We start from the raw sequence: 19999 nt of genomic DNA on the forward strand, positions 1-19999 counted from the left end.
GAAACACACATTGACCTTTTATATTTTAGTGTTGGAAAGAATTCACATTCCACATACATCAATAATTTATCAAGATTAATCTCTTCTCAGGTATTCAGAACAGCAAACAAAATATATCCTTGTAAGCGATGTCTTAATTCATTTCATACAAAAGAACGATTAGAACAACATTCAAAATATTGTAGTAATCATAAATCAGCTGTAATTACAATGCCTAAACCTGGTGAAAAGATTTCTTTTGAAGATTATAATAAATCTATCATGCACCCATTTGTGATATACGCTGATTTTGAATGTATCCTTAAAAAGATAAATACTGCTTCTCCTAATCCAAAAGAACCATATACAAATAAATATCAAAAACATATTCCTTGTGGTTTCTGTTATTATATCAAATCATCTGTTGGAGAAAAGTATAACAAACTTGAACATTATCGTGGAAAAAATGCTTCACAAGAGTTTGTAAAACGATTAGAAAAGGATTGTATAAGACTCACTAAATTAATGAAAGAAACAAATGAACCGATGAAATTAACCAAAGAAGAAAAATTAGAATTTAGAATGAACAATATCTGTCATATTTGTGAGGGGGAAATTAAGGAGTCTAAAGTTAGAGACCATTGTCATCTTACTGGTAAATATAGAGGTCCCGCTCATTCCTGTTGTAATCTTAATTATAAATTACCTTCTTTTATTCCAGTCTTTCTTCACAACAGCGCCAACTATGATACACATCTATTTATAAATGAACTTTCAAAAACACCAGGGAATATTTCTGCCATAACAAACACAAGTCAAAAGTATATTTCATTTTCAAAAATGATATTCACAAAACCTTTAACTCGTATTAGGTTTCTGGATTCTTACAAGTTTATGGGAACACCACTAGCCTACCTCGCATCAAATCTAAGCTCCACGGACTCTTTTCCAAATCTTAATTCATTCTTTCCAAAAGAGGAAATTCTCACTAAAGAGGAAATTCAGATTAAAGAGAGAATTCAAAGTAAAGAGGAAACTCTAATTAATGAAGAAATTCTAACTGAAGATGAAATTCTAATTATAAAGAAAATTCGAACAATGAATGAAATTCTAACTAAAGAGGAAATTCAGATTAAAGATGAAATTCTGATTAAAGAAGGAATTCTTACGAGAGAGGAAATTCAAACAAGGAAGGAAATTCAAAGTAAAGAGAAAATTCTTACAAGTAAGGGAATTTATCCTTATGATTATATGGATTCATTTATGAGATTTAAAGAAACACAACTTCCTTCAAAAGAAAGTTTCTATAATAACCTTTATGAAGAAGAGATAAGTGATAAGGAATATAAACACGCACAAGAAATATGGAAAATATTTAAGATAAAGAACCTTGGAGAATATCATGATTTATATCTAAAAACAGATGTTTTATTGTTAGCTGATGTGTTTGAGGCTTTTAGAACACTCTGTCATAATAAAAATTGTTATGGATTAGACCCTGCCCACTATTTCACAGCTCCTGGTTTAGCTTGGAGTGCAATGTTGAAAATGACAAAACAAGATATAGATTTAATCAGTGATGTTGATATGCTTTTGATGATTGAGAAGTCCAAGAGAGGTGGAATATCACAAGTATGTTCAAAATGATATGCGAAAGCAAATAATAAATATCTCCCAAATTATGATAGTGAAAAAGATAGTAATTATTTGATGTATTTTGATGCTAATAATTTGTATGGATGGGCAATGTCTCAATCTCTGCCTTATGGTAAATTAGAGTGGGTGGAAGAAAAGGATTATGAAAAGGCTTTGATGAATATTGTTATTTCTTCTCCAGAGGAATTGAATGACGAAGAAGAAGGTTATTATTTTGAAGTTGATTTGAGGTACCCGAGTGTTCTTCATAATAAGCATAAAGACCTTCCTTTTGCATGTGAGAAAGAAACCCCAAAGAAAGAATGGTTCAGTGATTATCATAAAAGTTTTAATATTAAAGGCAAATCAACAGAAAAGTTATTAACAACATTCTATGATAAAGAGGGATATGTTTTACATCAGAGAAGCTTAAAACAGTTTTTGAGAGAAGGATTGAGAGTAGCTAAAATTCATAGAGTTTTAAAATTTAAACAAAGTCCTTGGGTGAAAAAGTATATTCAATTCAATACAGATATGAGAGCAAATACAAAAGTAAAATTTGAAGGGGACTTTTATAAATTAATGAATAATGCTGTATTTGGAAAGACTATGGAAAATGTTAGAAACAGGCAAAACATTAGATTCGCAACATCTTGGAAAGAAGCTTCGAGATTGATAAATAAACCAAGTTTTGAGAGAGAAGAGGTTTTTTCAGAGAACTTTTCTGCAATTCATATGAAAAAGGAAAGTATTGTAATGGATAAACCAATTTATATTGGAACAGCAGTTCTTGATTTATCAAAGATATTGATGTATGATTATTTGTATAATGACTTAAAGAAAGAGTATGGTGAAAATGTTTCATTGTTGTATATGGACACTGATAGTTTTATCCTAGATATAAAAACTGATGATGTTTATGAAGATATGAAGAAAAATATTGGAGTATATGATACAAGTAATTTCAGCAAGAAGAGTGAGTTATTTTCCAAAAAGAATGAAAAGGTTATTGGTAAGTTTAAGGATGAGTTGGGTGGAAAAGTAATGAGTGAGTTTATTGGATTGAGAGCAAAGGCATATGCTTATAAGTATGGTGAACAGATTGATAAGAGGTTAAAGGGAATAAAGAAATATGTAATAAAGAAATCAATAACTTTTAGAAATTATTATAATTGTTTGATGAATAAGAAAGAAGAATATAGGAAAATGAATACAATAAGAAGTTATAAACATAACATATATAGTGAAGAAGTAAATAAAAAGGCATTAGGAGCCTTTGATGATAAGAGATTTATTTTAGATAATGGAATAGATTGTGTTCCATATGGATATTGTATGATAGAGTGAATAGAATAGATTGTGTTTTAACGATGGGAAGATGGGTTAGGGTTTTTTAAGGGCTACCGCCGCGTTTTTTCACAATATATAAATGGTTAAACCAAGTATTAATCAAACTAAAGAGTGGAGAAAATCTCAGTCTTGGTATATAAATGGAAAACATAATGAATGTGAAAAATATCAAATAAGTCTTATTGAAAAAATAACTAAAACAAAGGTAAATAAAACAAATAAGCGAATTAATTTAAAAACTAGTAAGTTAGAGGATGTAAAGAAAAAAATGAATATCCTTGAATGGACTGAAAACTTTGATGGTTATCAATTGAACAATGAAAAAACAATTTACTATAATCTCAAAATGATATGTGGCGCAGGAGGTGGCCAGATGAGAGCATTAAGAGAAGTTTATCATTTCGTAATGGCACAAAAGGGGTATCTTCAAAAATATAAAGATTCAAATGTTTTGTTTGTCAATATTTTAGATGGGGATTATTGTGCAAAGAAAATTAAACTATTGAAGGAATTTGAGAATGAACAAATCTTTATAGGTTCAATGAGTGAGCTGTTCAACCCCCAGGTGTTCAATTCAATGAGGTTCAACCTCCAAGTTAAAAGGGGAGACAAATAAATATACCTTGGGATAAAAAGGGGGTTTATTTTTAGGGGAAAAAAAAGGGAATCGCTGAAAATCCCCCATTCATTTACATGGGGAAAAGTGAGCCAGAATCAGTATTCTTACCCTACTTGTATGGACCGATTTTATTTGTATTTGGCACAAAGACAACACATGATGGTATACATACTGTATGCACGTCATTTTGTTTCAACATCAAATCCAAGATGGCCAACTGGTGGCCATTTTAGTTGTAAAAAAATAACAACCCCTGGTGTCAAACACATCCTCAACCATTTCTCGGACATACATTTACCAATCTTGCTAAAACTTGGCACAGAGATAAAGAATGATAGTTTACACATGCAGGGCGTTTTCTTTTCAGGAACAGATCCAAGATGACTGACTGCTGGCCATTTTGTTGCTTAAGCATGTCCCCAACCATGTATCCGACATGCATGATCCGAATTTGTTCAAACTTGGCAAAAGCATAGCACATGATGGCATACACTTGCACCTAACTTTATCCTGTGATCTGATCAAATATTGCCGACTGGTAGACTGGTGGCAATTTTAGTTGTAAAAAACCCAATGTTTAACACTTTCTCAACCATTTCTCAGACATGCATTTACTGGTGTTGTTCAAACTTGGCACACAGATGATGAATGATGGCTTACATAAGCACGCCATTTTTTTTCTAGATCAGATCCAAGATGGCCGACCTGCAGCCATTGGAGTTATAAAAAACCCACTGTTGAACACATCCTCAACCATTTCTCGGACATGCATTTACCTATCTTGTTCAAACTTAGCACACAGATAAAGAATGATGGCTTATATATGCACGTCATTTTTCTTTTCAAGATCAGATCCAAAATGTCCAATTGGCAGCAATTTTGTTACTGAAATGGGTCCTCAACCATTTCTCAGACATGCATGGTCCGATTTTGTTCAAACTTCGCACAAGCGTAGTACATGATGGCATACACGTGCACCTCACTTTATTTTGCGATCTGATCAAAGATGGCCGACTGGTAGACTGGTGGCCATTTTAGTTCATAAATATGGGCTAGCCATTTAACGCCATACAGCAAAATTACTCAAACAATAGGGGCCATGACATTTTATGCCTTTTGTACTTATTCATTGAAACTAGAGCTTACAGAATACATTTATTTGATTTCTACCATGTCGATATTAACGGAATCATAACCTCATAATCGCTACATTCTTTCGTGTGCTTTGCTTTACTTCAATGCCGATTACCTCAAAAACCTTATTTTTTTTTTCTTCAAAAAAGCTTTATCCCATTTCAACCGCTTCACCGCAGCCTGTTTCCACAAACGAAGGTGGACCACAGTTGATTGGAGGCTCAGCAATCAGGATTGGAACACCCCTGAGCAATGGTATCCAGTGTCCCTTGAGAGACAAAATTCTTCTTGGCCCTCTGGTGAGTTCCAAGATATCTACCGGCAACATCAAGGAGGGTGGTCTTGAGGGCACTCCACAACTCTTGAGGATCCCGCAAAGCACCCAGACCCCCAAATCTCCACTCGGCCTGTTCGCAAACTCCTCAGCTACCATCTCATCCTTGAGCTTGCCAACATCCAGCCCAGGCTGGATTGGTACCATTCTCCTGGATTTAAGGTGCAACTTTAAAGTTGCTACAACAAGCCGGTGGTCAGTATTGAGGAACTGAGCACTCCGGTAGACCCTGCAGTTCTGGGTCATCCTCCAGCGACCATCAACGAGCACGTGGTCAATGTCCTTTGCCACACCGCCAGTGTTGGACTACCAAGTCCAGCGATGAGCTTGCGGGCGCTGAAACCATGAACCAGCCACCCTAAGTCCATGACTTCTCGCAAAGTCAAGGAACTTAGTGCTATTCTGGTTCACAGTTCCAAACACATGGAGACCAACACACATCTCATGACCATCCCTATCAGTTTTATTTGATGCATTGAAATCCCCAAGACTAGAAGTGTTTCTCGTCTGGGGCACTGATCAACCACAGACTCGAGCGTGGCATAGAATGCGTCCTTTGTGGTGAGATCACTTGCCTCAGTCGGAGCATATACAGAGACCAGGGAAATGACACCCAAGGAGTGACGAATCCTTTGTCTCATAATACACTCATTGACCGGTGTTACCTCAATTATCATTGGAGTCAGCTTATTGGACACAGCTCCAGCATCTCTTTGGGCATGGTAACCAACGGAGCGACCAGACCAATAGTAGGTGTAATCACCCACCATGATCTCGCTGCAATCCAGTCTCTGAACCTCAGAGAGTGTTGCAGTACCAATGTCCAAATGGCTGAGCTCAGATGATAACAGAGACAGGTGATTGTCCTCTCTTAGGGATAGGGCATTCCAGGCACCCACCCGAAGGGACTGCCTCAGATTAACCCAAGGAGACCGCCGTCTGGTGGACGATACCTCAGCACCACCCCGACACACTCTCCCGCAATCTGACCTGGGAATGTTATCCCGTGGTTTCCCTCCTATCATCAAAGATTGGGGGTACTGAAGGCTTTGCCCCAATCCCGTCATCTGGTGAGCTGCCCTGCGTAGGGAAGTTGCACCAAAGGTACTCCCACGGAGTGGGTTTTCAGATTTTTTTTATGCTTCTAGAATGTTTTGTGGAATGAAGGGTTTTACGGTGGCCGGAGTGCAAATCCTGCCACCAACCTCCTAATAAGAAGTAACCCAACTGCAGGAGGACGTCCGCAGACACATTTGGGCACTAAAACGCATGTTACTCCCAAAATCCTTCAACACAAAAGATGGGAAATCTATCTCACATATTCTAAAGACATTTTTGTCTGGGGAAAATCCTACATGTCTCTGAATGCATATGGGGGTCTTTTCCAAAACAGCAACAATATTGTATTTGATGCTCAGTAGATTGAATATTGTCTCTCCGAAAGAGACATTGTGAGATTGAATACTCTCATTACTGTATGTCTCTCTGAAAGGACCGTCTGGAACCCACCCACCCATCCCCCTCCCACCACCCCTCCCATCTACTTTCTCAACAATCCTCTTGAAGAAGTCAAACTTCTGGGTCTCACTATCTGCCATGATCCTTCCTGGGAAAGCCACATTTCCAAGCTGGCCTCCAAAGCCAGTCACTGACTGTGCATCCTCCATTGTGCAAAGTCCTTCCTCGGCCCACCTGAGCTCCTGACCACATACAAAGCTTTCGTCCGCAGCCTGATGGAGTACTGCTCTCCCCTCTGGGCTGGTGCTCCCGCCTCTCACCTTTCTCGGCTTCACGCTGAGTAAAACCAAGGCATTTAGGATCATTGGTATCTCCCGCGATGAGGCTGAGTCTTTGGGTCTCTCACTCCCTCACCGCAGGCAGGTCGGTGGTCTTTCTGTCTTCAACCATCTCCTCTCCGGCCTCACACCTCTGCTCTGTCTGCGATAAGTCCCCCCCCCCCCACCCATATTTCTGCAGGGCGCTCAAGGTCTGCCAGCAACTCCCTTCTGGTAAAACTACCAAAATCAAGAATCACTGCTCATCTTCACTCTTTCATTCCTCTTTTTTCCCACCTTTGAAACAAACTCCCACACTCTCTTCAATCCCACTCTTCCCTCCAGGTCTTCAAAACAGCTGTTCACAACCATCTCTTATCTTCCCCTATCCAAAAGCACGATCTTTTCGACCCCCGTTAATCCATAAAAATAATCCTGCAAGGCTCAATCCCTAAATCCTGTAAGAATCTGGATCCGTAACGATATTTAAAGTAACTTTACTGAAGAAACGGATGGTGTTTCATTCAAAAATTTCACTTATTTTACCATTTTTACCTTTCCCTTTGGTATTAAATGAATTGTTGAGAACAGGGCTGATGCATCTTCAGGTGGAGAAACTGCTGGACCAACACCTGCAGGATCTCGGGATTTCTGAGGAACAGTTCCTGCAATTCTGCAGCCTCAGCACTAACAAGCCGGACTCCAAATGGCGGCAGGTTATCTCCTCAAGCATCCCCTCAAACCCTCATAGACTGATTCTGTGTACTAAAAAGCTTCTAGATGACTAGCAGGGATCATTACATTCTTTATCTATCTATCTTACATTTACCATCTGCTTGTTGACACTTCCACACATTAATTATTATTCAGTGCACATGAAATTAAAAGTGGGGTTAAGCTTGGTTCACTCTGTCTGTCTGTTTGTCTGCCTATCTGTCTACAAACGTAAGTTTATGATCAAGGAACTAGTTGATTTCAATTAAATGTTATATTTTCAACATTATTCGGAACACAAACCTGCAGTTTATTTCTACTTTGGCTCTGAATTTGGAAAATTGTGTGGACACTGTGCATGCACCCACAAGCGTGAGATTTATTTATTTATTTATTCTGTTTCGCAGTGAAACAAAATTGAAAATCATTCCAATCAGGAAACTTGCTGTTTTCAAAGACATCATAAAGGACACAAACAACAAGCACTAAGAACTACCGTGTTAAATAAGGTGGTGTAAATGACGCTGTATCAATGCCGGTAAACCTCTGAATTTTTTTTCTACAACCTTTAAAATCCTTATTTTATTTCAATTGAATTATATACTTGAATACTATAGAACACAAATTGCCTTCTTGGCCCTTTAAAAAAACAAAAACCTTCCATTAAGGCCTAAGTCACATTTGCTCTACGGTGAGGATACGGCGGCCGTACGCCCTCTGAATTGACAGAAATGTGCGGCGGCCGCAGAGTTTCTGCGGTGGCCTCAGGATGGCCCTACGCCGTTTCGCTATATTTTACAGGCCGTAAGGTCGCTGTGGAATTATAACGTGGAGTTGTAACTTTTTTCATTTCTACGTTCGCCGTATCAATTCGACAAGCCGAAACAAAAGAAATGGTAAAAAAAAAAAATTAACCCATTCGTTACCGTCCGTCTGGCCGCACGTTCACCTTAGGGCCCCCTGCGGTCACCTTGCGGGCACCTTGAGGCTACCTTGCGTCTGCCTTGAAAATTCTATGGCCGCCGCAGGGCCCCCTTAAGGTCACCATGTGACATCAAATCAAAGACCGTACGGCAACCCCACGTTTTCGGTCTCCACAATTTCTAAGACCTAAGGTCTAAGTCACATTTGCTCTGCGGCGAGGATACGGCGGCCGTACGCCCTCTGAATTGACAGAAATGTGCGGCGGCCGCAGAGTTTCTGCGGTGGCCTCAGGATGGCCCTACGCCGTTTCGCTATATTTTACAGGCCGTAAGGTCGCTGTGGAATTATAATGTGGAGTTGTAACTTTTTTCATTTCTACGTTCGCCGTAGCAATTCGACAAGCCGAAACAAAAGAAATGGTAAAAAAAAAAAAAAAATTAACCCATTCGTTACCGTCCGTCTGGCCGCACGTTCGCCTTAGGGCCCCCTGCGGTCACCTTGCGGGCACCTTGAGGCTACCTTGCGTCTGCCTTGAAAATTCTATGGCCGCCGCAGGGCCCCCTTAAGGTCACCATGTGACATCAAATCAAAGACCGTACGGCAACCCCACATTTTCGGTCTCCACAATTTCTAAGACCTAAGGTCTAAGTCACATTTGCTCTGCGGCGAGGATACGGCGGCCGTACGCCCTCTGAATTGACAGAAATGTGCGGCGGCCGCAGAGTTTCTGCGGTGGCCTCAGGATGGCCCTACGCCGTTTGGCTATATTTTACAGGCCGTAAGGTCGCCGTGGAATTATAATGCGGAGTTATAACTTTTTTCATTTCTACGTTCGCCGGAGCAATTCGACAAGCCGAAAAAAAAAAAACTGGTAAAAAAAAAAAACCCATTCTTTACCGTTCGTCTGGCCGCACGTTCGCCTTAGGGCCCCCCTGCGGTCGCCTTGCGGGCACCTTGCGTCTGCCTTGAAAATTCTATGGCCGCCGCAGGAACGCCCTAAGGTCACCGTGCGACATCAAATCAAAGACTGTACGGCAACCCCACGTTTTCGGTCTCCACAATTTATAAATACGCCGTGTGGCTCCCCGAAAAATAAAAACATATGTGACTGCTACATTGTGTGACCGTGGAAATACTGCGGCCGCCGTATAATTGCTAATGGCCGTAGATTTTGGAGACCCCACGGCCGCCGTGGCAAATGTGACTTAGGCCTAAATACGCTGTGCGGCTCCCCGAAAAATAAAAACATATGTGACTGCTACATTGTGTGACCGTGGAAATACTGCGGCCGCCATATAATTGCTAGTGGCAGTAGATTTTGGAGACCCCACGGCCCTAGGCCTTAGCGATACTTGGACAAAATAGTATGGCATTTTACATCATATCGACCAATCAAATTCACTACTTGCCCTTCCCTTCCCATATCCTTTTTATTCTCTCGACTGTGTGGGGTAATGTGTTCCATGAACTCTCGAGTTATTGTTTTGTATGAAAATGTTTTCACAGCAAGCGATAGCCTGTGCGCTTTTGCCCTGTACATTTATGATGAACTTGCACATGTCGCTGAACATTACATGTAGCATTGGATAAATGCAGACGTCAAGCAAATATCTTTCTTCTGACAAATGGTATTGCAATTAAAATCTTACTGCTTGCCACTTTGTCTGCTCTCAGGTGCTACTCGAGCCCATGTTGGCTGCTGACGATTTTGAACTTTTCAAAGGACTGATGGTGCAGAAAAACATTGAGCTTGAACTCCAGGCATTGGATCTCCTCAAAGAGAAGCATGGTAAGTTTGACATGTATTAATTATTTTTCTGCACTTTCAGAAAAAACCCCCATACTTTGATATTTGCTGTAAAGATGGGAATGCCTTGAAAAGTATACAAATTATTAAGAGTTCACTGGACATACTTTTGATTATTGCAGCATTTTTTCAAGTATTCAGAATCTAGGCTCATGGAAGAGCGAGGCGACAAGGGTAAAATGGCAGATAATTGAAAGTGGGGCCACAATTAGACACAACAAGGGCACAGATGGACAGTAAAAGAGAGAGATGGGAGGAAAAATGAAAAGTTATCGAAAATTTTGAAACGCCACTCATTATTTTCCTATTTCCTCTTTGCAATATCTCCAAATTTAATGAAATGTTTCTCTTAAAGCCTCTTCACAATATTTTAATTTTTTTTTATTTAATAAACGCTTCCAAAATGTATTGTAAAGTGCCTTACTCTGCTTATTACTCCATCATGAACAACCCATTAATTTGTCTTTTCATCAAATTCTCTTCGATAAGGCTTATTTCCCAAAACTCCGAAACGCTTAGTTCATCCAGCCGACTCTTTCACTTACAGCCGATCAAATTTTCTTCCATGCCCTCAACCAAAAATACTTTCACCACCACCCCACCTATGAAGCCTGTCGCAGGTTATCCAGTCTGGGAATCCTGAGGCATCAATTTTGCAAAGGCTGTGTGTACACGACAAAATTTTCCCCTTCACGTCCAACCCCTCCATATCAGTACCACCCCTCCCCCCCCATCTCCTTCCCCTCATCCTGCCCTCTCTCAACTTCAACATTGTCCTGCCCCCTCTCAGCTTCCCCTCCCCGCTTTTCCCCTTCCTAGCTTCACCCTGTCCCTCCCAGCTTTGCCTCTCTCCACACCTCCACCCCTGCCCCACACCCCCCTCCTTGCTCCTTACCACATCCCTATGTCCTATCAGCAGCTCTTCTCCCCCTGCCCCTAACCGTGTGGTCCTCAAACATCCGAGGCCCCCATTCCAACTTGACAGATCTCTCAATCCAGGCTGCCACCAATAAACCAGACATCATCTGCTTAACTGAACCCTTCCTCTGACAAGATATCCCTGACTGCTTAGTGCCTCTCCCTAACTATTGTCTCCTCTGGTTTGATCGAGTTGAACCCCGTCTTGGCAGCAGAGTAGCGCTTTACATCAACAATTAATTTCTCACTCTCCATGTACTGCTCTTACACTTTCAAAAACCCCAGGAGTACCTCTGGCAGCGACTTGCCCTCCGCTCTCACCTCATGTTTGTCTCTGTGTTGTACTATCCTCCCAACAATGATACCTCCATCTACATCTCTCAGACGATGTGGACCAACTGTTAATTACTCATCCGACCTCTCTCTTCCTCATATGTGGTGACTTTAATTGTTGCCATGCTAATTGGCTTAAGTGTTGGTACCTCTCTCACCAGCCATGGCACTTCCACAAAGGACTTGTGACTCCATGGGTCTGATTCAATCTGTGAACTTTCCCACCAGGATTTCTCCCATTGCCATATCTTCCCTCCTGGATTTGGTGATGCCCAACTTCCCCGCCAATATATCTTGCTCATCCTATGCCCCAATTTATTCTGCTGATCATATTCTAGTGAAGGTCAACATCTCTGACCATTCTCAGAAAACAGCCTCTGTGCAGGTGAGTCTGGAAGTTCATTGAAGCAAACTGGCAGGGACTGCAAGCAGCCATCGCACTTCAAGACTGGTCTCCTATATCCATCAACACTGATATCAATTCAGCCTGAGAATTCTTCCATAGAAACCCGCTCTCTCATATGCACAGATTAATTCAATCTCGTCTTCAGTTATCTCACCCATCCCTCCACTCTTGGTACTCTGAATCATGTGGTGAAGCCGTTGCTTTAAAACAACTTCCATTCTCCTCGTGGATGGCAAATTCAACCGAAGGCAACCTCAGATCATTCCACAAAGCCTGCAACAAGTGTGTGTCTACCCTCAGGGAGAGAAAGAAAACAACATCTGTCGAATCTCAAGAATGAGCTTTCAAACTTGTCTCCCTCCTCTAAAACCCTGTGTTGCCTTGTCAAGTCTGTCTCTGGTATATGCTCCCCTTCCATCCCTCCCCTCACTTCAAATGGCACTGCAGCCGACTCCGCTCGAGAGAAAGCCGAACACCTCAATTCTGTGTTGGCTTCATAATATTGTGTCCCTAATCCCTCTCTCTGTGCCCACCCTTCTCAGTCATACCCAACTACTCCTGAATTCTGTTTTTTTTTCACCTGAAAAGATGGAAAAGTTTCTGGCAACCCTCCACTCTGACTCTGTGACTCGACCAAATGGCATCAGCTCATGTGTCAAAAAAACCTGCTCTGCTGCTCTTGTACTATCTCGCTCTGCCCTTTTCACCCTGTCGATTACTATGTCATCTTCCATCTGCTTGGAAATCAGCCAACATCACAGCATCACATAAAAAGGTGCAAAATGGGATCTCCTTTGGATTCATACATGGTCATTCTACCTTGTACATGTTGCTTCCACGATCCCAAAAATGGATGGAGCCCCTCAATGTCATACATGAGATTAGGGCTGTCTCTGGACAAATCTCAAGCTTTTGATGCAGTCTGGCATCTTGCCCTGTGCTCCAAACTGTCTGCCTATGGAATCCAAGGCCAACTCCACTGTTGGATGACTGACTTCCTCCACTCTCATAGCCAACGTGTGGCTCACAACAGAACCCTTTCTTATCCTCTCCCTGTCAAGGCTGGAGTACCACAAGGCAGTATTCTAGGCCCCATATTATTCATAATCTTCATCAATTATCTCACTGACTCTCTGGAAAATCCTCTTTATCTCTTTGCTGATGACTTCACTCTCTGCTGTAACATCGCTCATCCCTCTGACAGACTGCAGCCTTTTCCCTCTCCTCAGACCTTAACAAAATCACAAACTGGTCAAAGACTTGGAACATGTCTTTCATTCCTGAGAAATCTCTCTCTTTCTCTTTCTCTTTCTGTCCCTCTCTCTCTCCGAAAGGACCGTACTACTTTCTCAACGACGCTCTCAAAGAAGTTCAGGCACTCAAACTCTTGGATCTCACTCTCAGCCATGACCTCTCTTGGGCAAGCCACGTTTCAAAATTGGCCTCCAAAGCCAGATGCCAACTGCCCTCCCCCCTCCCCCCACAGGTAATTGAAGAATGCATGCAGTCCACCAATATCCCCCTCCTCGTGAAACTGCGCACACCTCCACTCATCTATTCCTCTTTGGAAGAACCACCTTCCATTCACTCTTCAATCTCATTCTTCTCTCCAGGTCTTCAAGATGTATGTTCACTACCATCTCAAGTCACCCCCCATCCAAAATCATGTTTTCTACACCTGTTAAACCACCATGAACCCCTCCCAAGACTTTGCTTATGTATCCATATTGTTCTCCTGTTGCGTTCTTCCTTACCCCTCATCGTTATCTGCATCCCTTTTTTGTCCATTTCCATCTACTTTCTCCCTCCGCCCTGTTGTTCCCTTTGTTATGTTGTGTCCTGATTTATTCTGTGTAATCGCTCTTCCACAAGCCAGACCATGTAACAATAAAAATAAATATTAAAAACAATGTCCCGACTTTCGCTGATTTTTTTGAGGAACGTATCCCCAGCGAATAGCAGGGTCTGACAGTATTTAAAAATAGCAGAAAGAAGAATAGACATTGTCAAAGATTTTCATCAGGACACGCAAGAATACCGGATATACAGATGCAAAGGAAAACAAGTTCTCTGCTCACACAGTTTGGGATTGGCTCTTTGGACTGTTACTAACACAACCATACACACATCATGCCGTTGAGGCACTGAGGGAACCCAAAACCTATTTTAATGGATCCAGGTCAGACCAAATGCAGTGTTTACACAAACTATTTTTGTTTGCAAAGAACAGGAGCTCATCCATGTATAAATGTGGCTGCGATAACACACAGATATGCTTCAGTCTGAGCACATGCCATAATCTGGAACCATTCAGCGTGATAGTGTTGGGCACATTCAGGATTGTTCATGAGGTGCTGACAAATGGCAGAATCACTTTTTTGAGCAGGCATTCTTGGGTTTTTGCATGCATGGGTTCGTTGTATACAACCAATCTCCAAGTTGTTCTGGATTGCCAATGGAATGTGCTGCTTGATCCAATCCTCCAATCGGAGGGATGTCCGACCTACGTACATGACATCACACCGGCACTGAAATTCATAAATTGCATTGTTCAGTTTTGTGGTAGGGAGCACATCTTTCTGGACTGGGGGGAGAAATTTGTGGGTAGTGAAGATCACTCTCGTTGCAACAGAGTTGTAAAATTGTGAAACCCCCCCTTTTCTCCTGTTGTTCAAACTGTCGAGAGATTTTACCTCTCCATGGTAGCTTAAGGTAAGCCGGACACTTCTCTGGTCCCAATACAGTGTCATCAGACCGATTTTCAGTTTTGCGCTGTGTGAACCTACAGATGAGTCCGTCAGGGTAGTCATTGACACAGAGAATGGTTTTAATGCGCTAAATTTCAGCAGCAAGTCGACAGGGTGAACAGTTGACCCACACTCTATTCACAAGAGTGGTCATAAGCACAATCTTGGAGTGTGTTAAGCTGAAGGAGTCCCACCATGTGTACTGCCAAATGAAGTAGATTGTCATCAAGAATCCATCCTTGGTCTTCTCAACGAACACATCCAGAAAGGGGAGAACATTTAACAGCTCCGTCTCAAATGTAAACTTTAATGTGGGATGGAGAGCATTGAGATGTGTGAGGAAGTCAGTGTAGGCGGTAGGAGTATTGAAGATTGTAAGCATGGCGCCACATCGTGGTAGTAAACTGGGGATCCTAGGTTCACGTTTAATTCATGGAAAAGACACTTCTCTTGAAAGCCAACGAAAATGTTGGCGAGTGGTGGACCTCATGGTGATTCCATCACTACTCCATCGACTTGTGCATGCATGTTGTCATTGAAGCTAAAGTCCACTGCTCATGTTGCCACATTCATGAGTTCCACAAAGACCGCTTCAGAAATAAAGGGTGATTCGAGGTTGCTATAGAACAGTGATGCCGTACATATATTAATGATTCCTTGGAGAGGAACGTTCGTGAACAGGCTGGATATGTTAAAGGAATACATGGTCACATCATTCCAGTCCCACTCAAATTCATGCATGGTTTTGGCAAACGTGAATGAATCTTTAATGATATCTCTATTATAATACCAAGCTTGCACACTAAAAACTTGGCTCGCTGTCACACGATCCCTATGAAACTGCTGTGGCACTTAGCGGACATGCCGAGAATGTTTCGGAAGTCTTGGCGTTCCATAGTACCACTTGCATTTTGCACAATGCGTATTTTTGTCTTTCCCCGTGTACGGTCTGTCGTCTGCTACCAGCTATGTTGTACTGCTATAAACGAGGTTATTAACCAATATCGATGATAACAATGCTCGCAACAGAGTTTATTATTATTTATTAACCTCTGTTGTGAGCGTTGTTACGTAATTGTTACGTTCAAATTATTGCGAGCGTTGTTACGTTCAAATTATCACTTTCTGTTCCTGCTTGCATTTGTTTTTCGCTTTCCTTTTGTAGATGCCTTGACTGGTAAGGTGTGGGGATGCTGCCGTAAGGTGCCGGAGGCAGGCATATGACAGGCAGCGTCGTGCTAGGGCAGCAATTGTTAACACTTGCAGGCGGATCTTCATTGTGAGGGAATTGCCTGTCGATGTAGCACCATTCTATGTTGGTGGGCTTGACAACCAATGCCCGCATTGTGCTGCACTTCGTTTTCCTGGAGAGAAACTTAATTGTTGCCATAATGGGAAAGTCCTCCTTGCACCTCTTTCCCCATATCCGCCTGAACTCCAGCTTCTGCTTACATCTGGCGACTCTGCTTCTAGGAACTTCCTAGACAACATCAGGCAGTACAACAGCGCCTTTGGTTTTGCGTCCATGAGTGCTTCGGTACACCACTATGCAACTCCAGGTCCATACTGCTTCAGGATTCATGGCCAGGTGTACCACAGAGCTGGCACGCTGCATCCCTCACCTGGGGTCAAGCCACAGTATGGGCAAATGTAGATTCTGGAAGGTCGCCAAGCTCTTGATGCACGTTTGCAAGATCCTCACAATGCTGGGTGCACAGAAAGTACCATGGGTATAATTCAAGGAGTACTGGAAACCAACAACACCTACGCTGTAGTATATAAACATATGCATGGAATTGAACGTGAAGCGGCTGGCAGCGCAGACATCTCGGGGACACCTCTTGCGACTGTTCGCATGGTCATCAAACGTGGTCATGACCAACGCCGTTTTAATGAACCAAGACATGACGAGGTCGCAGCTGTTTGTTGGTAATGATGGTGCACCCTCCCCCCCCCCCGTACTCAATGACATTGTCATCTATCCCCGCGACAGGCCGCTGTCGAACTTAAGTTACATGTCTGCGAACTGTGACCCAATGGTATACCCCCTGCTTTTCCCGAGAGGGGATTTGGGCTGGGTTCAAGGTACTCTGCACGTTGAAGCTAAGCGGACACCTAAACGACAGACAGTCACGTTACTTCAATACTATGCATACAGAATTGCCATCAGAGAACCATTCTCACCTGTACATTGCTCTGGGAAACTATTCCAGCAGTATTTGGTGGATGCCTATGTTGAGGCTGAGGCCTCCAGGCTTGATTTCCTGCGCCACAATCAATCGACCCTCCGTGTCGAAAAGTACAGAGGCTTGATGGACCATATGCACACAGCAAGTGCATCACAGACGGTATTGCCAGGTAAAGTAGTCATCCTTCTGTCCTCTTAGTCTGGCAGTCCGCGAGCAATGCAGCAGAACTACCAGGATGCTATGGCAATAGTCTGCAAATACGGCAAGCCGGATATATTTTTGACTTTTACGTGTAACCCAAAACTGCAAGAGATCACTGGCAGTTTGGGTCCGCGCCAGTATGCGCAAGATAGACCTGACCTGGTAGCCAGAGTCTTCAAGAGGCACCTGGAGGAATTGCTGAAAGATATTACAGACAGACATGTCCTCGGTGTGCCTGTTGCGTATGTTCACGTGATTGAATTTCAGAAATGCGGCCTCCCCCATGCGCACATGCTTATCATTCTTGATCAGGTGAGCAAGCTTAGGAATCCGCTAGACATTGATTCTTTGATTTCGGCTAAGATCCCTGACAAGGTGACTCAGGCGGCGCTTTTTGGTGTTGTGCAGTTGTGTATGGTTCATGGTCCATGCGAGACCCTCAAACCACAGTCAGTATGTATGGAAACTGGCCAGTGCACCAAAGAGTACCCTGAGAAATTCTGTAACGCAACTGCTATTACGGGCAATGGCTACCCTGTCTACAGGCGCCGCGATGATGGAAAGACTGTTCGTGTTGTTGGGCATGATCTTGATAACAGATGGATACTACCGTACAACCCGTTTCTGAGTCAGAAGTACCAGGCCCACATAAATGTTGAGGCATGTCTATCTATACGGAGTGTGAAATACCTTTTCAAGTATGTCTACAAAGGCCACGACTGCGCGAATGTGGAAGTTATCGAAAATGACCACCTTGATCATGATGAAATTCGGCACTACCTAGACACAAGGTAAGTGAGTCCACCAGAGGCTTTCTGGCGCCTTTCTGAATACCATCTGCATGGCCAGTCGCATACAATTATACGACTGCCTATTCACCTTCCTGAGCAGAATTCAGTGTATTTCACACCTGGCCATGAAGAGGAAGCTCTGAATAGAGAGGCTTCTATCACAAGCCAATTGATAGCATGGTTTGCGTTAAACCAGCATGATGATGAAGCGCGTCAGTTGTTATATCATGAAGTACCATGCAACTACATCTTCACGTCGTCCAAGAGAAAGTGGTCACCCAGAAAGCTTGGTGGTGACAGGATCATCTCTCGCATGTATGCAGTTAATCAAGCTGACAGAGAGTTATCCTGCTTGCGCATTCTGCTATTGCATGTGCGGGGGTTATGAAGACCTGAGGTCAGTAGATGGTGTGCTACATGACACTTTCTATCAAGCATGTATTGCTTTGAACCTTCTTTCCGATGACAGCCAGTGGGTATACACCATGGAGGAAGCAGCTGTGTTCCGCATGCCATCTCAGCTGCACTTTCTCTTTGCAACACTGTGTGCGCACTGTGGCTTGCAGAGGCCTTTGGAACTTTGGGAGCGCTTCAAAGCTGCCATGTGCGAAGATTATTTACGGTCTTACAGTGGAGAGGACTCTGAGTCTATGGCTATGACGGACATTCAAATGATATTGGCCCAGTCTGGAATTAAATGCACAGATCTGGGACTGCCAGAGCCGACAGATGTTACTCCGCATACAAATTCTGTGGATCTCTTGCAGGAATGTGCGTTTGCTAATGAATTCATTGCGAAACTGAATCCTGAACAGCAGCGTTTAGTGGATGCAGTCTTTTCAGCATTATGTGCAATTGATGATGGATCTCCTCCAACAGCGCATGCCGTTTCTTGATGGCCCAGGGAGGAGTGGTAAAACTATGGTGTACAATACATTGGTATCTACTTTCATAGTAAGACACAAGAGGGTGGCTGCATGTGTGTGGACTGGTATTGCTGCCACACTTCTGCAGGGTGGCCAGACAGTGCACAGTTTGTTCAAACTACCCGTTCCAATAACAGACACCAGTACATGTGCCATTCAACCGAGTTCTCGCCAGGTGCAGCTATTGAGGGATCTTTCTCTCATTGTCATCGATGAAGCATCAATGGTGCCACTACATGCATTGCGTGCAATTGACATATGTTTGCGAGACATCACCTCAGTTGATGTTCCCTTTGGGGGCAAGAGCATCCATCCTTCTGGGTGGTGATTTTCGACAAGTTCTACCAGTGGTGCCGCATGGAACAAGATCGTCTATTGTGGAGAATTGTCTAAAACGGTCCCCGCTGTGGTGCTACTTTGAAACAGTGCACCTCATCCACAACATGTGTGCAAAGGAGAACAAAGTAGAGTTTGCGCAATGGCTTTTGCAGTTAGGTAATGGAACACTGAACTCTCTTGATATGGTTGACATACCAGCTCAGTGCACTTTAACGGATGATATTGTTTCCTCTGTGTATCCTGATGCAGCTGCTGACATTCAAGATAGAGTCATTCTCACTCTGAAAAACGATGTGACCTTGCAGCTTAATGATGCCATCCTTAAGACAGACAGTTCCTGGTGAGCCACGTACTTTTCTTAGTGATGATTCGGTTGTTTGTGATGTTGATGCTGAAGCTGACAGTTATCCGTTGGAATTTCTCAATAGCCTTACTCCTTCAGGGATGCCGCCCCACCGTCTTACATTGAAGCCTGGGTGCATTATTATGTTACTTCGCAACTTAGATGTGAGGAATGGCATCTGCAATGGTACACGGCTGATAGTCAAGCACCAACACAATCACTCCATAGATGCTGAAGTTATATCTTCATCCCAAAGTGGAAAGCGGGTTTTAATCCCTAGGATTAAACTTGTGCCCAATGACGTCAATCTGCCGTTCACATTGCAGAGAAGACAGTTCCCCATCAGGCTGGCGTATTCGATGACCATCAACAAAGCTCAAGGGCAGACATTTGGGACTGTTGGTATTTTTCTTCCTGAGCATGTCTTTTCACATGGACAGCTCTATGTTGCATTTTCCTGGGCAAGGTCATTCCAAGACATTCATGTGTGCCTCACCCATGCGACTGACCATCTTCATCCTTCAACGGGAAACAT

General features: G+C 42.8%; 1 protein-coding gene across 7 annotated transcripts in view; it reads left to right on the top strand.

Moving 5' to 3' along the window:
- The window catches only part of CFAP36 (cilia and flagella associated protein 36), a 133706-nt gene that overhangs the window by 41484 nt on the left and 72223 nt on the right, over positions 1-19999 (top strand). For 4 of the 7 annotated variants that reach the window (XM_085896608.1, XM_085896610.1, XM_085896607.1 and 1 more), the window contains exons 4-5: positions 7435-7542; positions 10139-10253. In XM_085896608.1, coding sequence (XP_085752734.1) covers positions 7435-7542; positions 10139-10253 — 223 coding nt within the window. Of the gene's footprint in view, positions 1-7417; positions 7543-10138; positions 10254-19999 lie in introns of all 7 variants that reach the window. The other 3 variants (XM_085896612.1, XM_085896611.1, XM_085896613.1) reach the window with 1 other exon arrangement.

The sequence above is a fragment of the Eptatretus burgeri genome, chromosome 9 (genome assembly GCF_056783735.1).
Source record: "Eptatretus burgeri isolate ZD-2024b chromosome 9, Ebu_testis_v1, whole genome shotgun sequence".
NCBI lineage: Eukaryota > Metazoa > Chordata > Myxini > Myxiniformes > Myxinidae > Eptatretus > Eptatretus burgeri.